This window comes from Typopeltis vanoorti, chromosome 23, assembly GCF_054136105.1.
Source record: "Typopeltis vanoorti isolate ZY-2024b chromosome 23, IOZ_Tvanoo_1.0, whole genome shotgun sequence".
Lineage (NCBI taxonomy): Eukaryota > Metazoa > Arthropoda > Arachnida > Uropygi > Thelyphonidae > Typopeltis > Typopeltis vanoorti.
This window is the reverse complement of record NC_143571.1, coordinates 31,894,647-31,915,436: the sequence shown is the minus strand read 5'-3', so window position 1 is coordinate 31,915,436 and position 20,790 is coordinate 31,894,647. Positions and strand designations below refer to the sequence as shown.

General features: G+C 37.1%; 1 protein-coding gene across 3 annotated transcripts in view; it reads right to left on the bottom strand.

The window, feature by feature from the left end:
- LOC150093740 (dynamin-1-like) overlaps positions 1-20,790 on the bottom strand; it is a 321,001-nt gene that overhangs the window by 14,758 nt on the left and 285,453 nt on the right. For all 3 annotated transcript variants that reach the window (XM_090413070.1, XM_090413072.1, XM_090413071.1), the window contains one exon: positions 5,726-5,782. In XM_090413070.1, the coding sequence (XP_090269196.1) occupies positions 5,726-5,782 (57 nt within the window). The remainder of the gene's footprint in view (positions 1-5,725; positions 5,783-20,790) is intronic.

The window sequence follows — 20,790 nt, the reverse complement described above, 5'->3', positions numbered from 1 at the left end:
GTATCTTTGGTAGACCATAAATTCTCTGGGAGCGAGAGTAGTGCAGAAGTAATTTTTTGACTGTATTTTCAGGCCATGTAGTAATTGATTTAAGTAGTTTCTCTGTTTTCTTTTTTATTCTATTGGTTGGGTTGCAGTTAACAAGTTGGTATGTACTATGGTCCGAGACTAGCAGATTCATTTTATCTAAATAAGTTGTTTGTTTTAGAATAACGGTGGCACTTCCTTTATCTGCTCTAGTTATTACGATGTTCGGATTTGATTTTAATGATTTCACCGCTGTTAATTCGTGTTTCGTTAAACTGTTGTTATTGTTTTCTTATGTTTTATATTTAAAATGTTGGCAGTTTCCAAAATGTTGGCTCGTATTTTATCTGCTATGTTATTTGGGTTTGAATCTTAAGCCTCTTTCAATATTACAAATAAAATCCAGTTTGTTCATCGATCTGGGTGCTACGACAAAATTTAGACATTCGCTGAGTAGAGAGGGTTCATCTTTGTTTAAGGTGTTGGATAGGTTAACTATATTACTGTTATCTGCAGGCAATTGGTGTCTCCTGTTGTTTCTTGCTTCTGGTTGGTTGTTAATATTCACTGTGAAGAAATTCGAATATGGCTGTTGGTTTTTGTCAATCTTTTAGTCTATGAAATTTGGATATGAGATTTTTTTTCTTAGTTTGAAGGATATGGTTCATCATGTTGTCCATAATCTTTTCGATGATAATCCAAATATCTGCATTCAAGTAACTTGAAAGTTCAGATTTTACATTTTGTAGCTAGTTTTGAGTAACAGCCAAGTTTTTTCTCATAGACTGGATCCGTTCTCCGAGTAATGCTTTCTCCATGTGGTGGTATATTCGTTGCGATCCTTTGTTGATATAAATTTTCTCTTTAGTTTGATGCAATTCAGAATGATATTGCTGTCCCTACACAATGTTTTAAAAATGCCAGTCGATTGATCAAACCAGAAACATCAATCTTCAATTTCCCATACTGATTGCATCGCTTGTGGGTCGAATCTCCACGAATTATCAGAATCCTTTCTTTTAGTGTTGCATGGTGATCAGCATTCATTTTAGAAATTATTTGTCTGCTAGAAGTCATGCCAGTGGAATACGGATGATCAAATCATTGTTTCTTTAGCTTACTGTGTGAAATGTAACTCTGCTTGTCCTTGTATATACTCCAGATGATGACCTTAATATGAAAGTCAAAACGTCGGAAAATTAAAATAGTTATTTATAACATGGTTGTAAAGTAACTCATAATAGAATAAAATAGAAAACAGAGAAACTACTTAAATCAATTACTATTATACATGGCCCAAAAATACAGTCAAAAAATTATTTCCGCACTACGCTCGTTCCCTGAGAATTTACGGTCTACCAAAGACACACAAACAAAACACACCACTCCAGCCGATAGTCGAAGGTATAGACAGCCCGAATTATGACCTACCCAAGAAATTAGCGGCAACACTCAGAGAGTTGGTAGATCAAATGCCCCCTCCTATATCAGAAACACACAACACTTCATAAACATAATCAAAGACATCACATTAGAAAAAGATGATTTATTAGTCAGTTTTGAAGTCGCTGCCCTCGTTATGGATGTCCCAATCAATGGCACAATCCTTCTTTTAGAACAAATTCCCTCCAGATAACAGGAGGTTTTTTGTGGATGTATTGAGTTCTGGTTATTTTGTATGACAAAACGCTTTCTACCTACAAAAAGAAGGCACAGCCATGGACTCACCACTATCTCCCCCTATTGCTAACTTTTATATGGAACATTTTGAGCAGCATGCTCTAGATTCCTCTCCTTTAAAACCCAAAGTCTGCCTTAGATACGTTGACTATGTTTTTGCGATCTGGCCCCATCGTCACTAGACACTTTCCTTAGCTACCTTAACAATCAACAAAAACGCATCCAGTTCACAATTGAGATTGAAAAACAGAACACACTTGTTTCTATATACAGTTGTTACACATCTTCCTTCTGGCAGGCTTTCCTTCACTGTTTACTGGAAAAAACCAACACAGACTGGCCAATATATACACATATATCCTACTACCACCACCCAACAAAAACTAGATGTCATTAATACTCTAAAAAACAGGGCTTTGAAGTCTGCTCCAATGAACAAATGCTGAAAGACAAATTTAAAGTTATCTGCAATACTTTTCTAAAAAAATGGTTACAGCCAAAAAAAACACTATTCACAAATTCTAGTAGCAAGGCTTATACGTTGGTCATACATAACTGGTAATTAGTTTATGGAATTAACAACGCATATAAAGTATATTAATTAAAGGTAACTTTAATGAATAACTTCTATATTTCGGCAGCATCACATTGCCATCTTCAGGAACATAAAGATATGGTATGTGCATGCAGGCATTAACAAAAGCAAATGAGGAAGAAAGCAAGAAACTAATATTGTTCCTAAAGTCCTAATGGTGGGACTTTAGGAACAATATTAGTCCTCTGGTGGGCTAATTTGGTTGTCTTGGCAGTTGGGCTGAAGTTCTCATAATGTAAGTCTTCCAAATTTGGGGTAGTTTCATGCACTCAAATTTGTTGAGGTTAGAAACGTTTTTTAGAGCTGCTGATGATTCCTTGAATAATCTTTTGTATTTAAACTTGCTGCGGTGTATTATTTTTGTTTTCTTCCAACGAATTCTATGGTGGGTATCTAAGGCATGGTCTGCCAGCCCAGAGCGGCTGTACTGGTGAAACCGGATGTAGTCTTTGTGTTCTGAAATCCTGATATTTGCTGTTCTGCCTGTTTGGCCAAAGTAGACAATTTGCAGCTGCAAGGGACCTGGTATACACCAGGTAGGTCTAGGGGAAGTGGTTGGTCTTTGGTAGAGCAGATAAGGGATGCCAACTTTTTATATGGTCTGTAACAAGAAGTAAGGTCATATTTTTTGAGGATATTGGTTATTTTCTCAGAGGTGCCCTGGATGTAGGGGATGGTGATAGATTTGGTGTAATCTTTATTGTGGAAGGGGGAGGGGGGGTTGTGGTTTACTGGTTTTAGTATTTTTTGGGGTTATAGCCATTGGCTAAGAAAGTGTTGAGGATGTGGTTTACTTCTTCAGTAGTTAGGGCCTTGTCATCTGAGCAGATTAATTTTGCCCTGTTATATAGTGTTTTTATAACCCCATATTGTTGTGAGGGGAGGGGATTGCTGGTGAATGTATCTGCCAGTATGGGTGGGTTTTCTGTAAACAGAGTAAACCAAAGATTCATCAAGCTGGCGAGTGAATAAAGTGTCTAGGAAGGGGAGGGTGTTGTTTTCCTCTTTTTCTAAGGTGAACTGGACTCTGGTTGGTTGTTTAAGTGTGTTAGGAAGGAGTGGAGTGTGTCTGAGCCATGTGGCCAAATAGCAAACACATCATCCACGTAACGAAGCCAAATAGAGGGTTTTTGTGGGGCAGAGTTTAAGGCTTTCTCTTCAAAGGTCTCCATAAAGAAATTGGCCAAGGGTGGGAAAAGTGGTGAACCCATGGCTGTCCCCTCTATCTGTTTGTAGAACTTTTCTTGCCCAACAAAATAGCCTGAGTTCATTGTGAACTGAAATAGGGCTGAGATATCAGGAGGAAACTTGGCTTGGATGAGCTCTAGGGTTTCTTTGAGTGGGACATTAGTGAATAGGGAGGAGACGTCAAAACTGACCATTATGTCAGCGTGTTGGAGCGGGAGGTTTTCTGTACTGGCTTTAAAGTGGGCTGAGTTTTTTTATGTGTGATGGTGTGTTGCCAGTATTGTGTGTGAGCATTTTGGCTATATGTTTGGCTAATTTATATGTGGGGGAATCAATACCATCCACTTATGGATGGCATTGATTACCTTTAATTAATATACTTTATATGTGTTGTTAATTCCATAAACTAATTACCAACTATTAACAGAATTCTCTACAAGACCCGAATAAAAAACAAAGATAAACTAGATTACAATAAAACTATAACCATTCCTTACATTAAAGGGACATCTGACAAAATATACAGAATACTACAGAAATACAACCTCAAAGCCACCTTTAAACCTCCTGCAAAATTAAAAAGCTTACTCAACTCATCCAAAGACCCACTTCTTCCGCTTGCCCGCCCTGGAGTATACCACATTTATTGCACCTGTAATCTACCATATACAGGGGAAACAGGACACACAATTCCTATCAGACAAAAGGAATATAAGCGACACATTAAATATAATAACTATGGTGAAGCTGGCCTTTCTGATCATGCCCTTGAACACTTTACATAGAACTGACTGGAAAAGCACCAGTTGTTTATATCACACCAAAACATGGTATGAACGCAAATTTAAAGAAGCTTGTGATATTCTCATCAACCACCCCAATCTGAAAATAATGATGGGTCTAAAAATCCCAAGCATATGGAAGGCACATATTCTACACATGGAACCTTTCTCCCTAAGAGTTAACTAATAAACAGGACTGCAGATAATCCAGAATCCTAAATCTAATATAGCAATTGTAATGTTAAAATAGGACATCATTGTTACTGTAAGAAAACGATCTATAAGAAAGAATGTTTCTCTCATGTTATCTTAAATAGAATTTAGCTTTGATGTAGTTTCTAAATAATTAATTAATTTGTAATTTTATCTGTATTTTTTTTTTTTTTTCCCTAGAGATCATACCAGTAGAATAACTGGTGTTCAAACCATCGTTTGTTTACTTACTGTGTGAAATGTAACTGAGCTTATCCTTGTATATTTGTATATACTCCAGATGATGACCTTAACATTATTATTATTATTTGACACCTCCATATGAAGATTGAAACATCGGGAAATTAAAATAGTTATTTATAGCATGGTTGTAAAGTCCATAATTTCTAAAATGAACTCCAATCATCTGGAATTTGACTTTCTGATCAGCCCTTCTGAATTATGGACTTCAGCCACTATAAATGTTTTATATCTCCATATTTCAGCATTTATCTATTCCAGCCACCTTTCTATTTCATGTTTTTGATGGCTTTTCTACTTCATTTATTGATATGTATCCCTGAATGCATTTCTCTTGAATGTTTTCTATTAATAATAGAAAATATTATTAATAGAAAACATATATAAAAGCTTAATATAAAAGGTGGATAAAAGCATTAGCAACCTTATGGGCAACTCATAGTAAAGGTGGAATAAGCTCCAGATTACTTTCTTTAGTATTTTCCATAATGTAAAGCACATCTCCTAGAGGACATGCATGATAAATAAGCCTTTAGCTCTCTATTCAGTAATACATGATGGTTTATTTATTTTCAGTTACAAAAAAAAACAAACACTAAACCATACTATACTGACATTGGAGGTCGCGGTATCTGTCAGATACAATTTACTGTCAAATATCACAAACCTTTACATAACATGTATTAAACCAAACTGACAGCAAAAAACGGTCTGAAATATCACTCGTAATATATGAATGCACAGCTACTCATGACCTCCAAGCTATGCACTGAATTGTGTAAGAATATTTATATTAAACATTTTGCATATATCTGTCAGAGTAGCTGCAAGCTCCGCAGGGTTAAAGGCACCTTAATCAAAACTGCCGTGTATATCAAGGGATTGTTGCAATTAATTTCGTCACGTTAAGCAAGGGATACCTGTAATATCTGCATGCATTAATTTGATAAGCCAGTAAAATAAATCTGAAAAAAATAATTCAATAATATCTATTTCTTACCATATTCTTTTTTTCTAACAGTTCGGGAATGAGGTTTCTCCGTACAGTATACATTGCCTTAAGTAAGAAAAAAAAAAACACTTTTGTAAATATAAATAATTCTCACTCATAAGCTTATCTTTTAATGTTTAAAATAGTAATAACATTTTTTATTATTTTTATACAGGCATCTCCATGAAGTCCAAAGACTCTCTGTGGAAGACATATTACTAACACGATACACCTTTTACCTTTCTTTAAACTCATTCACTGACAAAGAACTCATGACTACTTCTGGCAACCTATTCTACTGGTGTAGATGGAACTGTAAATTCCATCTATGCTCTCTCTCAGTCCTACCTGATACCTCAGGTGACCTGAGATCTCTTTTTCATAAGGAAAGGAAAGACTATATTTTGGATGTATTGAATTTGACAAGGTTGTCTTTGCCTCACTGAAGGATAGTGTGTAGATCAATGTTTAAGGCACTTGTTATAGATGATCTTGTAGCCTGGGATGTCAGAGTACTGCATGGTTTGCCAAATGGATGAGTGGAGAATACTAAATCTACAAAGCTGTGGATGGGATTAATCATTATTGTGAGTAGGTAATTGTGAACAGGGGAAAGAGTAGATGATAGAACACAACCTTGAGGCACTCCAGCACTGGTGGTGAAACTCAAAGAGAGACAGACATCTATCATGACCTGCAGAGAATGACCAGAGAAAGCTGGTTACCCAATCGCAGAGGGTGGCAATTTGTTTGGCAGGGCTTGATGCCACACATGGTCATAAGCTTTAGAAATGTCAAGAGTGACAGCATAAGTTTCTCTGAACCTATCCATTTTCTTGTTCAGTGGTGAGTGATATAAGCCAGGGTCTTCAATGCATAGCTCCGTGGACCCTGTGGCCCATGGAGCTCTTTGCCGTAGCCCTTAACATTAAAACGTGATTAAATAAAAACTAATTTCATTGAAGCCCGCAGGCCACTAAGCTATACTGCAGTATTTAGAATTGTAAGATTTTACAGATTCACAAGGAGTGCTGTGCATTTGATACTTTACATAAAATCCTTTAAAAATAAATATTAAATAGACATGCTTCTTCAGCCATCTACCAGAGGCAAGCAGTGCTTAAGTACTAGTACTAACGTTGCAAGTAGATGGCTGAAGCAGTAGTTCATTCAAGTGCATTCTCTAGTGCCTTCCAGATACATCCTGAAGGTTCTTGATACTTCGTTATTTTCATATAAATACAAGAGGATCTCATCCACAGTTAGTCGTGAACAGTGTGATATTCGTGTATAAGCGCATGCATTCGTCGTGTCAGCCATAGCCTATTGTGGTTTTATATTGCCAGAATTTTTTCATTAGTGTGAGAAATATTCAGTGGATAACAACTGTTATACGGACATTTTGGATCATTTTTTGGATTCATATGAGTAAAAAGCGTAAATCAAGTGATTGTTGTCAAGTTTTTAATGTAAAGTGGACCAATTTGTACTTTTTTTGTGCCAATCGACAATAAGCCTGTGTGGTATTAATTTGTCATGAGTTAGTGTCAGTATCAAAAGGATACGATATAAAACGACACTATGAGACAAAGCATGCATCCAATTTCGATCACCTTTAAAGGTGGCTTCATGCGGACAAAGTGAACCGTCTCCAAATTGATTTAAAATGCCAGAGGGGTATGTTTAAAAGACAGAGGGAAGAGAGCAAAGTGTGTGTTAAAGTAAGTTATGTAATAGCTGAAAAAATTCCTAAAAAGTCATAAGCCTTCTTGGACAGCGAGTTTGTGAAATAGTGTCTCATTGCTGCTGGGGATATTCTGTGCCCAAATAATAAGTTTAAAAAACTGAGTTTGTCTGGGGTAACTGTAGCGCGACGTGTCAAAGATCTTGCCAATGACATTGAAGGAATTGTAAAAAAAACGGTCGTCCAAATTTACGTCACATTCACTTGCTTTATATGAGAGCACAGGTGTGAAGGATACAGCACAACTGGCTATCTTTGTCCGTGGTATTGATCAACAATTCAATCTGACAGAAGAACTGCTAGCGCTCGTACCTATGAAAGGAACGATGAAAGGCACTGATATTCTTGAAGCTGTAAAAGCCTTCTTAGACAGCGAGTTTGTGAAATAGTGTCTCATTGCTGCTGGGGATATTCTGTGCCCAAATAATAAGGAAGGGTTAAAAAACTGAGTTTGTCTGGGTAATCGTAGCACGATGCGTCGAAGATCTCGCCAATGACATTGAAGGAATTGTAAAAAAAACGGTCATCCAAATTTACATCACATTCACTTGCTCTGTATGGATCAACAATGGATCACTCTGCCTATACTGCAGTTCACAACAAGTGTAAACGAATCATCAACAATTCAGATTATGAAAGGGCCAAATGCAGCAAACTCACCTCCTGTCCAAATGGCAAATGAGACTTCTGATCCCATGCCAAGGAAATTGGGAGAAACTTTTGTCCACCCATTGAATGTGATAGGTATAGGTATAGTGTGTTCAGGAATGACAGGGAGAATAAAATGGGGAGAGGAGTATTGTTGATGATAGCTGATGAGCTGCAGCCAAGAAGAATAGAAGTTGAATTGCAGGATAGAGAAAAGAGCACATTTGAGGCCATTTGGTGTGAGATTGTGGCTAGCAGAACAAAATATACAATTGGGTGCTGCTATAGACCAGGTGATGGAAAAGATGGTGGAGATAGTATGCACAAGCAAATAGAAGAAATGAGTGAAAGGAGGGTAATTATTATGGGAGATTTCAACTATGGTAGCATTGATTGGAGTGAGGAGAGGACACACAGGAGGAAGGAATTGGATTTTTTGTGGTTATTAAGGGATAACTATCTGCGACAGCATGTAATGGAAAATACTAGGGATCAGAGAGTGCTTGACCTAGTAATTGCATCTGAGGATTTGGCTGTAACTAATATGACCACGTTGCCACCAACTGGTGAGAGTGATCATAGGGTCTATCCTGAACTCAGATTATGGACATCTCGAAAATACTCTGCGCATAGCAACTTCCAACATTGATAAGCTGGTCAAGGAAAAATATTGCCAAGTTGCCCATTGATGTTGTAAAAACGAATATGTTTTCTTCATTAAATTATCTTTTTTCAAGTATTGATTGTATTTACTTATCATGAACCTTTAAGACTCCTAAGTCTTAAAGCTGAGTTTGTTTATTTTTATAGGATTTTATGTAAAGTATCAAATGCACAGCATTCCTTGTGAATCTGGAAAGCATCTTACAATTCTAAATACCACAGTATAGCTTAGTGGCCTGTGAGCTTCATTGAAATTTTCAATGAGATCTGCACTGTCTGAAAAGTTGAAGATCCCTAATGTAAGCTATGAGGTCAACTATGGATTTTAAATAACAGAATCTGTACTGGTGATCACTGATTAATTGGTGGGCTGCTGAGTAGTAGGGGAGTTGGCTATCAATGACTTTATTCGTTATTTTGGAGAGGACAGAGGTTATGGCAATTGGCCGTTAATTGACAGTAAACATTTATTGCCCTTTTTGGAATAGGATGGATATGAGATTGCTTCCATGCATTGGAATAAATACTAGATATGTATAATAGATTATAGAGACAATGCAGAATGGATGTTAGCTCTGGAGTGCAATGTTTAAGAACAATTGAAGAGATGACATCAGGACTAGAAGACTTTTTAAGCACAGGAGAGCAGAAGTTGCTTCCAGTGGCCTTAGCAAGAGACCAGAAGGCTAGACCTCCATTTGGACATGAGGCAAGTTGTTGGCCTTTATGAAATTGAATTTGGAGATGCTGATGACTGATTTGCATATATTCTGCCAACTACTGCTACAGTTCTCTCCTGATCCAAACTCCTGTTCAGATCAAATAATAAAAATCATCCTCGCAAGAATGAAGGCCTTCATCTCTCATTCCATCCAAAATCTCTAGCCACCACACTGGCCTTGGTTCTCAAAAAAGTGTGGTGTCCCAGAACTAACATCTATCCTATATCACCTCTTCAATCTATCTTATTCAACTGGCATTTAACCTATAGCACAGAAACAGGCCCACTTTCAGCCTATCCAAAAGAAAGATGATAAAAGCTAGCCAGAGCCAGTGAACTATCATCCAAATGCTCTCAATGCTGTTTTCTCTAAAAACAGAGAGAAAATCATCAGCAACCAACTCCTGCACCACCTGGAGAACTTCTGACTAATCAGTGACCAGCAGCGTGGATTCTGCCACTCCCAATCCCAACCAATCTGCTAGCTTTCACCACTTTTTTTTCGCCTCTGGATTCAAGTCATGGAAAAATTCTGAGAAATTCACAGTTGCTCTCAACATTTGATTGGGTTTGGCACAGGGGCCTAGTTAGCAAACTGCCATCTTATAATCTCCTTCTACCCTCTGCAACTGGATTGCAACTTCTCCACTGGTTGATCATTACATGTCACAGTGGATAATTTCCTCTTCTCAGATATCCACAGCAATGCAGGCATACCCTAAGGTTCTGTAGTTTCACCTATTCTCTTTCTCTTATATATATACAGACTTGCACCCACAGATTTCAAATTCTATCCATTGCTTTACAATGACAGTATGTTTCATTCCTCCTTTGACAAATCTTGATGCCCAATTGTTGGAACCCTTACGACCCGCTATGATCAATGTGCCGGTCTCATACAGGGAGGGGGGGGGAGAGACAGAGTTTTTCTTCCAGGAAACTGGGTTTTTCATCCCACAGAGCAAGCAAACTGGCCATTAGAACACACATCAACAGGCATAATACACTGACCTCATCACCTGAATCACTTCATTGTTAAGCCCAAATAACCCAATTTGGCCTTCTCCTAGTCTCCTAGAGATCCACTTCAATCTCTCCATAGACATTCAGTTTCTGCTCTTCTGAATTGCCCACTAATATTTCTCCACTTTCCTCCAAAATCATAAGAACAAGACCTAATACTAAGTAACACCCTTTTACAGTCCAGCTTGAAACCTGCCAAACCAACTTCTCTGCCTCCTCTTTCATTCCATCTACTTCACTCTGCCTTGCCCAAAAATTTACAACTTTTAGCTGTTGAAAAAAAAAAAATAATAAAAATAAATAAATATATATATATAGTTGAGTCTCTTTTTATGCAGTAGATATGTTCCACAGAGAACCGCATACAAAAAGAAAAAGTCGTGCACCTAACTTACGTTGAAAAATTAGGGATACGTTTTCTAAAACCGCATAAAACCGAAGCAATGAATTAAAATAAACCTAAAATCGCATAAAAAAGTTTATAAAAATTCAGGAAAATAAGAATGCTTAAGTTTGTTTTAAAGCTTTATTCATTTAATTTTATTGAAAAGTAACCATTTTTTTTACATTTTTTTCATCAAATTTATCGTCACTATTAGACAATATTCAGCAATGTTTGCAAATTGGTGCAAAATCACTTTCATCACCAGAAGAGATAGTCAGTGCATCAGATCTGTATGGTAAAGGCAATGGTTCTTCACAAAATTAGCTTCACCCTCGTTCTGTACTGAATTTTTTCTTCTGACATCACAAAGTTTAATCACTGATTAAACTTTGTGATGATGATTTTACTAATTTTTTTATACAGCTCGCAATATCCAGACATACAGTTCTTCAGCTCAAGTTGGAATTTAAAGGCTCATTCAGAATTTGGGTCATTAACAAGAAAATGATTTTCCAATTTATTGCACAGTTCAAGACCTTCTCAAATTACATTTGTAGTGAGGGAAGGACAGGTTTTTTTTTCCGCTTCACTATCGTTTTCTGGATCTTCAACAATATCTAAAGTTAATCGATATCCAATAATATCATCGTCACTTACGGCATTATCCACAAGCAATTTGTCTACATCATTCTGGCTAAATATATCAAAACCTTCTCCACCAATTTCATGTACCAAAGTAATGATTTCAGCTGATAAGGCAGATGTTTGAATGGTTGCACTGTTTGCAACACATTCAGGCCAAGCTGCTTTCCAGCAGGCATTTAAAGTGTGGTCTTATTTCAGCAATAGCAAATGCAACATGATTTAAGCAGTCCAAAATAGAAATTTTTTTCCAAACATCAGTTACTGTTTGGAAGTGATTAAACTAGAAAATGATTCATTTTCTAGTTTATCCAATATAAATTGAAAAGTGTGCTTAATGTAATATTTTTTAAAAGTAGTAATTATGCCTTGATCTAATGGCTGAATAATGCTTGTTGTATTGGGTGGAAAAAACTACCTGCACATTTGGATGTTCTAAATGTGGATGACTTGGTGCATTGTCAACAATTAATAAAACTTTAAAATTGAGAGCGTTTTGCTTCATATATGTTTCTGTTTCTGGCACAAAGCAATTACTGAAGCATTCAGTAAATACAGCAGTTGTTACCCAGGCCTTTGTATTAGCCATCCAATGTACTGGCAGCTGTTTTAAATCTTTGCCTTTTAGAGCACGTGGTCTTAGAGATCGATTTACTAGGAGGGGTTTCAACATTCAATCCCCTTTTGCATTGCTACAAAGTAACAACGTTACTTGATCTTTGCTTGCTTTAAACCCACTTGCTTTTTTCTCAGACTTAGCGATGCTAGTTCGACTAGGCATTTTCTTCCAAAACAATCCTGTTTCGTCTGTGTTAAACACTTGACTGGGACAATATCCACCATCTTCAATAATTTTGACTAACTTCTCTTGGAAAATTTTTGGCTACTTCTTCATCTGCTGCTGCAACCTCGCCTGTAACCTTCACGCTATGAAGTGCATTCCTTTTTAAAAACCCGGTTAGCCATCCTTTGCTAGCCAAAAATTCTTTATCAGCCTGGGAAGCAGAAGCAGATGGCTCCAATTGCTTCATCTGTTTAAAACCGAAGAGTTTTTTGTTTAATTAAATAAACTTATAGGAATTGTTCTTGAGTTAATTCTTCAATCCAAATTATGAGCGCTCATTCCATTTTTTCTAATAAAGCATCTTTTGAGTACAATGATAATTTCACACTTAGTTTTGTGCCAGAAATCACAAATTTTCTTATTGCGATTTCATTCTTTTTAATTGCTCTTATAGTAGATTCGCCTAAATTAAAATGTTTACCAATTGCCATAGATCCCTCTCCTTTTGCTAAGCAATCTAAAATTACAAATTTCATTTACAAAGAAATTGCTCTTCTTTGGTGCTTTTTTTTTTCTCTATTGGGCCAAATTAAATCTTTAAAATAAATTTAGCAAAATTTAGACTTACGATAATGAAAAGACAAACACCTTACTCACATGTAAAATTAAACTTCATGGACACTCACTGCTTACATGTTATGCCAGAATGTGCTGCAACACACTGTTCATTATGTACAATGGTACATAAATTCAAAACAGCATAAAAAAGATACGCATAAAAAGAGACCCGAATGTGTATATATCAGTGGTGTTGCATGCCATTCAGGTTGGATGTGCTGTTGTATGGTTTATGCAACTGAAGTACAAAATTCATCAATTTGACTGTACGATTACATTTTTAATCAATGTATGAAAGCTTTAAGAGTGCATAGTAATTTTCATTAGGCCAATACAATTAGCTGTAGGATAACTTTGAATACTTTAATTTATCAATTAATTGTAACCAAATCTGCATAGTTGGGGACAATGTATTTGTTTTAAGATATATTAGAAAACAATAATGAAGGAGATTGCTATATTTGAATTACTGAAAGGTGTAAATATAATAATAAATTTGGAAGAGGCTTACGTATTTGACTACAATCGTACATAAGCTCTGTCAGAAAATGGGGCATTCAGTAGATTGTGAAAACTGTTTCCCCATTGTAAATATGGAGAAAAAGGTTTGTTTTATAGAAAATTATATATTAAAAACTTGTCTATGTTATATATAAAAACTTGCCTACTTCATCATTTCACACTTCACGCATACAAAATAGATGAAACTCTGAAAAAAAACAGCAGCTCATGAAAAATTACAATGTTCAATTGGATTGGTTGACACAACCAATCACAGCCACTGATTTCTAGGTGCTATTGTCTCAGTGCACATCTTGCCTCACCTTCTGGGCAGTTTACCACTGGCACACTAAGAATCTGACTTACTGTGCCATCTGTATGTCTGTTCAAAGGGCTCAAAAACATTCCTAACTGTGATGACTACACACCCAGGCTATTAACGCAAATGTGATTCAATGTTTACGCATTGAAAGATGTCCTCTTCATAAAGCATTAGTATATTGTGCTTAATTTTAGGAATCACACGAAGCCAGGAAACAATCAGAGGAAAAGAGGAGGTTCAAGGTTTGGACATTCTCTGACATAAGACCTCATATCCAACAAATACACAGATTCCACCCTTTGCACAAGGAATCCAAAGTGTGGTTTGAAAATTGCTATGGACATAGTTGTTGAGCCAACAGCTGAGGTTCCACTCAGGATAACAGTCTGGGTTTATCTCTGTAAATAGATCTAACCCCATCCTGTTTGGTGATGTGCACATAATTTCTATTGGTGTTAAGACTAAAGTCGCTGATAAAATTGATGTGAATGTGTTTTTTGGCATAGATTTTGTCTTTTTTTTTTGTATTTGTTTGATTTTTGTTGTTTTTAATATTTTTTTTGGTTTTGTTGTTTATTATTTTTTGACATTGTTTATCGAAATTATTTATGAGACCTGCATAGCTGAGTGTTAGGGAAGGAGTTAAAGATTGGGATACATGTAGTGTGGCGCGAAAGATTCACATTTTAATTCCCACACATATAGATGGAATATCCAGTCTCCTGTCCATTGTGAGGTCTCAACAATGCTCTATGAATACTGCTATACTTAGACTCCCTCCAGGCATGATCTAGCAGAAACAATTGGTAGTACATTATTTGTTAGCTAACTGGGAGGTCTCCTGATGCACTGGCATGCTAATGCTCTTGCATACTACACAGTGGCTGGACTACAGAACCATTTTATTGCTGTGTCACCAAATGGGAGAGGTTTGGGTTCCCTACAACATGTTTGTCATTCCCTTAAGACTCTCAACCACACTACAGATGTGGAATTGCTTCTCTGGAATCAAAATATGGCAACAGTCACTTCTCAGATCTCCAATAAGCAAGGCAATTGCTATTCATTGAGCAATAAAAGCCCTCTACCATTTAGGGATCAGATGGCATTTAATCTAATTACAAAAGTTATGCCTTCTTTTGTGACAAAACTTATCAGTGAGACAGAGCCCTTATGTGGAAACAAACCACACCATGGGAGGATGGGTAGGAGTGGTTATATGTTGAATATCACCTTTACCCCTCAGTGACTGAGGTCACTGAGGGGAATCACCTGAGCGAGCGTCGGCCATATGAGGTCCTCTGTGAGGAAAGAATATAAATGAAAGCACCAGACTGATCATTATGGAAAGTGTGGGATATAAGTGGGAGCAATAGCATGCAATGAAGAATTAGCTGTAAAAGAGATCAGTGCTACTCGGGAAGTGGTCAACAAATATTTAACAAAAGTGATGTTTGAATGGTCTCTAAACATTAGGATGTAAAATAACAAGGTATAAAAAAAAGATTGGTGGAGATTTTAAGCATGTAATCCAGAAGAATATGAAGGTATATTATGAAGACATTATAACTGTGAGAATAATAATCAGTTACATGAGGAGTATAAAGAGCAGGTTTGAAAGTGACTCAGTTGATACAGCAAGTGAAAGTTCAGTATCAGAAGAAGCTAGCCAATTAGAACAAGAGCTATCTTTTGGCAACAGTGAGTTCTATATGTGGCTAGTAGAATAAAATACAATTATGGGAGAATGAGAGAATTGGACAATTAGAATAGTAGATTGTAAACACTGCACAGGACATAGTTTAAGGTATTTAATGAAAAATTCATCAAAATATTTTTTCATTGTCCTACTAAATGTTACAAGATTTGAGGGTAAAGAGAATGGCAAACATTTTGATTAGTAGCAAGAACTATATAAGGAATTAACATATTGTTAATTCTTACTGTTAATAAGACAACAGGGCTGCATAACATATCACTGCATACTTCAAGAGAATGTTCCAGTGATTTAATAACAGCCTTGACATGTTTTAATTACAATCCTGTAACAGGGAAAGTCCTATAGCAATGAAAGGAGGGTAAAATTGTTCCACTTTGAATTATACATTGGACAAGAGCATCAACAATAGTATATTTGGATTCTGCAAAGATGTTTGTTAGATTACTACATGATAAGTTGCCTTGGGCGATATGTAACAGAGGGCACACGAGGATCGAGGGTCTTGGTCAGAGGTTAGACAATTGATCAGAGGATTTCATTATAAAGGAGGTATCAAATCCCCTCCAGTTAGTGAGCATCACCATCAAGTGATTATCTGGGTGGTTGCCAACCATGTGAGGACTTCTCTCATGGCAGGGAAGTTGTCTCCTGAGAAGCACAGGAGGAAACTTGCAACTGTAGCATGGAATAAGGAGTTAGGTGGAAGAGAGATCAATGCTGCTAGGGTGATATTCAAAAATTATCTAGTAGAAGCAATGTATAAATGTATTTAAAAGGACAGAAGGTTATATAAAGTATGTGCGAAATGGATGAAGAGATTAAGCATGAAATACAGAGAAAAAAAGGCATAATGGAGGCAACATAAGAGGTATGATAATAATCAATTCCATGAGGAATACCAAGAACAGACAAGGAAAGTGATTCAGTTCGTAAGGGTAGCAAAATCTCAGTATGAAAAGCAGTTAGCTAATGAAGCCAAAAAAAAAAAAAAAACATACCTAGGGAGTTATTTTGATATGGAGTCAGCAGAAAAAAAAAAGAATGATTATGGTTGGATGACACTGATTAGAGAAAAAGATAAGGACATTTCCTGCAGAGGATATAGTTAAGATGATGAGGATGATGATACAGTGGATGATGAGGAGGAGAGACTGACTATTATTATTACTACGGGCATCTCCATGGAGTCAGTAGACTCATCGTGGGAGATCCAAACTATCAAAACAATATCTATCATATCTGTTCTTGAATTTATTTACAGACGAAGAACTCACAACTGAGTCAGGCAATGCATTCCACTCATTCACTACCCTCCAGGCGAAAAACCTTGTTCTCACACTCTTGTTAACCACACTTTTCCTTAATTTCCAGGTATGACCCCTTGTTATTCCATCACTATGACACAGCTGAAACATTTCCCCTGCATTAACCTTATAAAAACCTTTTAGTAATTTAAATGTTTTTATCATATGCCCTCTCCTCTGCCTATCAACCAACCTCTGCAATCCACAAGCTCTCAATCTATCAATGTAGGGAGCATTTCTTACATCACTCACCAACTTAGTTACTCTCATCTGAACACTTTCCACAACCTCCTCATCTCCAAAGAATCCAGGTGACCAGACCTGAGCACATTAATCCAAATGTGGAAGTATCAACACTTTATAAAGGGGAATAATAACCTCTTTATCTCTGGATGTTAGTGTGTTCCTTAATAACCAAGTAATCCTATGTGTAATCTTGGACACCTTAGCAATGTGTCCCCTGAACTTCATCTCCCTATCTACCAACACCCCCAAGTCCCTAGCCTCATCAATCTCTTGGAATACCGTTCCATCAATGTAGTGCACAGCTGGTAATCTTTTAATTCCAAAATGTATAACTTTGCACTTTTCCACATTGAACTGACATCCATTTCCTTTTGCCCATTTTACTAGCTTATTTAAATCATCCTGCAAACTCTCAACATCAGCTTGATTTTTTATTGCACTACCCAACTTTGCATCATCAGCAAATAATTGAATATCTCCTTTTAAGCCATTTCCTATATTATTTATATACAAATTAAATAACAATGGCCCAAGCACAGAGCCATGAGGCACACCACTTGTCATCCTGGACTCTGCTCCTCCATACACCACCTTCTGGTATCTCTCCCTGAGCCATTCTCCTATCCATATCACCAGCATAGTATCCATCCCCATCTGCTCCAATTTGTGCAACAGTATTCCATGGGGTATCCTGTCAAAAGCCTTAGCAAAATCCAGAAGTACTACTGTGTAGCCATTTCCTTTGTCCAACTCATATGTCATTCTATTATAAAAAGTTAATAAAATGCTAAGGCAGGATCGACCTTTAACAAAACCATGTTGGCCCCTATAGAGTACCATATCCTGATCCACCCATTCTTGAATTTTGTTTTTAACCAACTTTTCCAATACTTTTACCACCACTCCCGAGATGGTGATTGGCCTGTAATTAACCACCGCAGTTTTAGAGCCATCTTTATGCAAAGGAACTACTTTGCCTTCCTTCCACTCCCTAGGGATCATACCAGAGTTCAAACTTAAGTTAAATAACCAAGTAAGAGGAGTTGACAATTCCTTTGCACATTCACACAACACCCTGACTGATATTCCATCTAAATCTACAGCAGTGTTCGCATTTAAATTTTGCAATATACTAAGTACCTCTGATTTCTTAACTTCAATTCTCATATTAGTTATTGCTATAGGTACAGAGATATTCTCAATTGGGTGATAGACTTTTGAAAAGTGATCACTCAGTAACTCTACCATTACATCTGAATTGGTCATCTCGATACCATCGTCACCCACTAAGGTTATCCTTCCGAAGTCATTCTTCTTTTTACTTGCCCACACAGCAGAAGAATTCGTTGGGATTACCCTTGATCTCCTTGGCTAAGGACTTCTCCTAATCTGATTTAGCTTTACTTACTATGCTGGTAACCTTCCTAGGTTGAGCCTTGTACTGCTCGTGGGTGTACTGATCGTCTTTCTCCTTGTAAAGTCTCCATAACATCTTTTTTTTTTTTTTTTTTGCAGATCAAGCTTGATACTACTACTCATCCATTTAACGCCTACCTTGTTTGTCTTCCTGACCATGGGGACACAATCTGATATTGCCTTCCTCAGATACCCGTTAATTTCATCCCATGCACTGTTAACATCTTTCTCCTGCAATGTGCTCTGCCAGGGGACTGCTGCAAGTTCACTCCAAAGCTGTAGTTCCATATATACCCCTTCTTAAGTGAGAAATCCACAAATTTTGCAACTTCCCAAGTCAATACCACATGATCGCTCTCACCAATTGGAGGTAACGAGGACACCTTACTTATGCATACATCCTCTGAACCAATGACCAGGTCCAACACTCACACACCACGTGTACCCTCAGTTATGTGCTGTTTCAAGTAATTATCTTGTAGAAAATGTATGAATTCCATTTCCTTTTTGCCACGTGATATTTCCTCCTTCCAATTGATATCACCATAATTAAAATCCCCCATAATAATCACTAATCCTGCACTCATTGCACTAATTTGCTGATACATGAATTCAATATCACCCCCTATATCCCTATAGCAGCAGCCAACTATATATTTGGTTGCGTTGGTCACTATTTCACACCAGACCACTTCAAATGTCTATCATCTTGATATACTACTTTCTTTGGCTGCAACTCATCAGCTATCATCAACAGTACTCCTCCCCCCCATTCTATCTTCTCTATCCTCCCTGAAAATACTGTACTCATCACATTCAATTCCAGTGACCACATCTTCTGCTGACAGCCAAGATTCACTAATGCCTACAACTTTTGGTGAGATTGCACTAACTAATGCCAAAAATTCTTCTCTCTTATTTTGAATGCTTCTTGTATTTGTATACAGAAATTGCAGATTTCCTTTAGTTTCTTGTACCCGCTTTAGAACTGATAAAGATGCCACTAATTTCAGTAGTCCCATGCCGATTTTTATCCCCTCTATTCTGCAATTTATTCCGCAAATAAGGATCAACAATTATACAATCGCTGCTTAAGTTTCTCCCTCTTACACTCAACCTTTTCAATTTTAGTTTCCCTGCCCACTTACTTTAACTTGTTCAGAAAACAGTAACCTCTTCAATCGCTTATGATCTTCCATGTTCAGATGCAACCCATCTCTTGTATACAGCTCTTTTGCCTTCAAACACACTCCAGACATCAACAAATTCCAGACCTCTTTTTTTTTGCACATTCTTGCAATCATATTATTCATTATCATCGCTCATCTGCTTAACTCATAATTGTCAAAACGAGGCAGCACACACACTATCCTCCCATTGACACTTTTCTTCTTCACGATATCTAACAGTGTTCTTAAATCTTTTGCTACTCAAATTATACTACCACTCAGGTCATTTGTACCCACCATAACTATCATTTTTTCTGCATCATGCCCTCTCTTTATTGCTAAAGCCACTCTCTCTCTCTATTGTTCCACCAGCCAAGCACTCCTCAGGCATACCGCTCTCCATACTCTTAATTATAGAATCAACATTTATTTTACCACTCATAACTTCATTCAAGTCCAAACAAGAGTCACTCAGGCCTCATTTTCTACGCTATTCAGCATGACTCTCCCAGATTCATTACTCAACGCTCTTTTACTTACTTCCTCACTCCCACAACATCTCGTTTCTTCTAGAACTCTTGTGCTTTCATTCTGTTGACTCCCAATCACTCCCATAATATTTATTTCTTCATTAATCACCAAAGACTCTCCCATACTTAATCCTATTCTAGTTACTTCCGCTAGCATAATCTCCATAGACCTAATCTCTCTATTCAACCCATTTAACTCGGTTTTAATTTACAGAATCCCCTTACTGAGCACTTCGAATTCCTCATTCCTCTTGCAAAAGATGAAGGTCACTTTTCATTTTTCCGAACTCCTGCCGAAGTTCATCCGCTACGGTCCCCATGTCTGCTTCCATGCCTAATCGTTCCAGCCTGTCCTGACACTTCTCATATACGTTGACGTTTTCTTTCTTCTCATTTAGCCAAACAGTCCATAGATCCTTCACATTCCTCGATGCATATATAACAATTCCTGCAACGCATCCACTGCAAAAAATCCAACACAGAGCTAGACTTTCGTAGAGAAGTTCTGCGAGCTGCTAATGTACGCTTCTTGACGTATGCTATGAGTGAGGAAGAGGTATATTAAGCAAACTTGATATTAATAAGACTAAGGGACTTGATATATCATCACGTATTTTGAAGGAATGCACCAGGGAGTT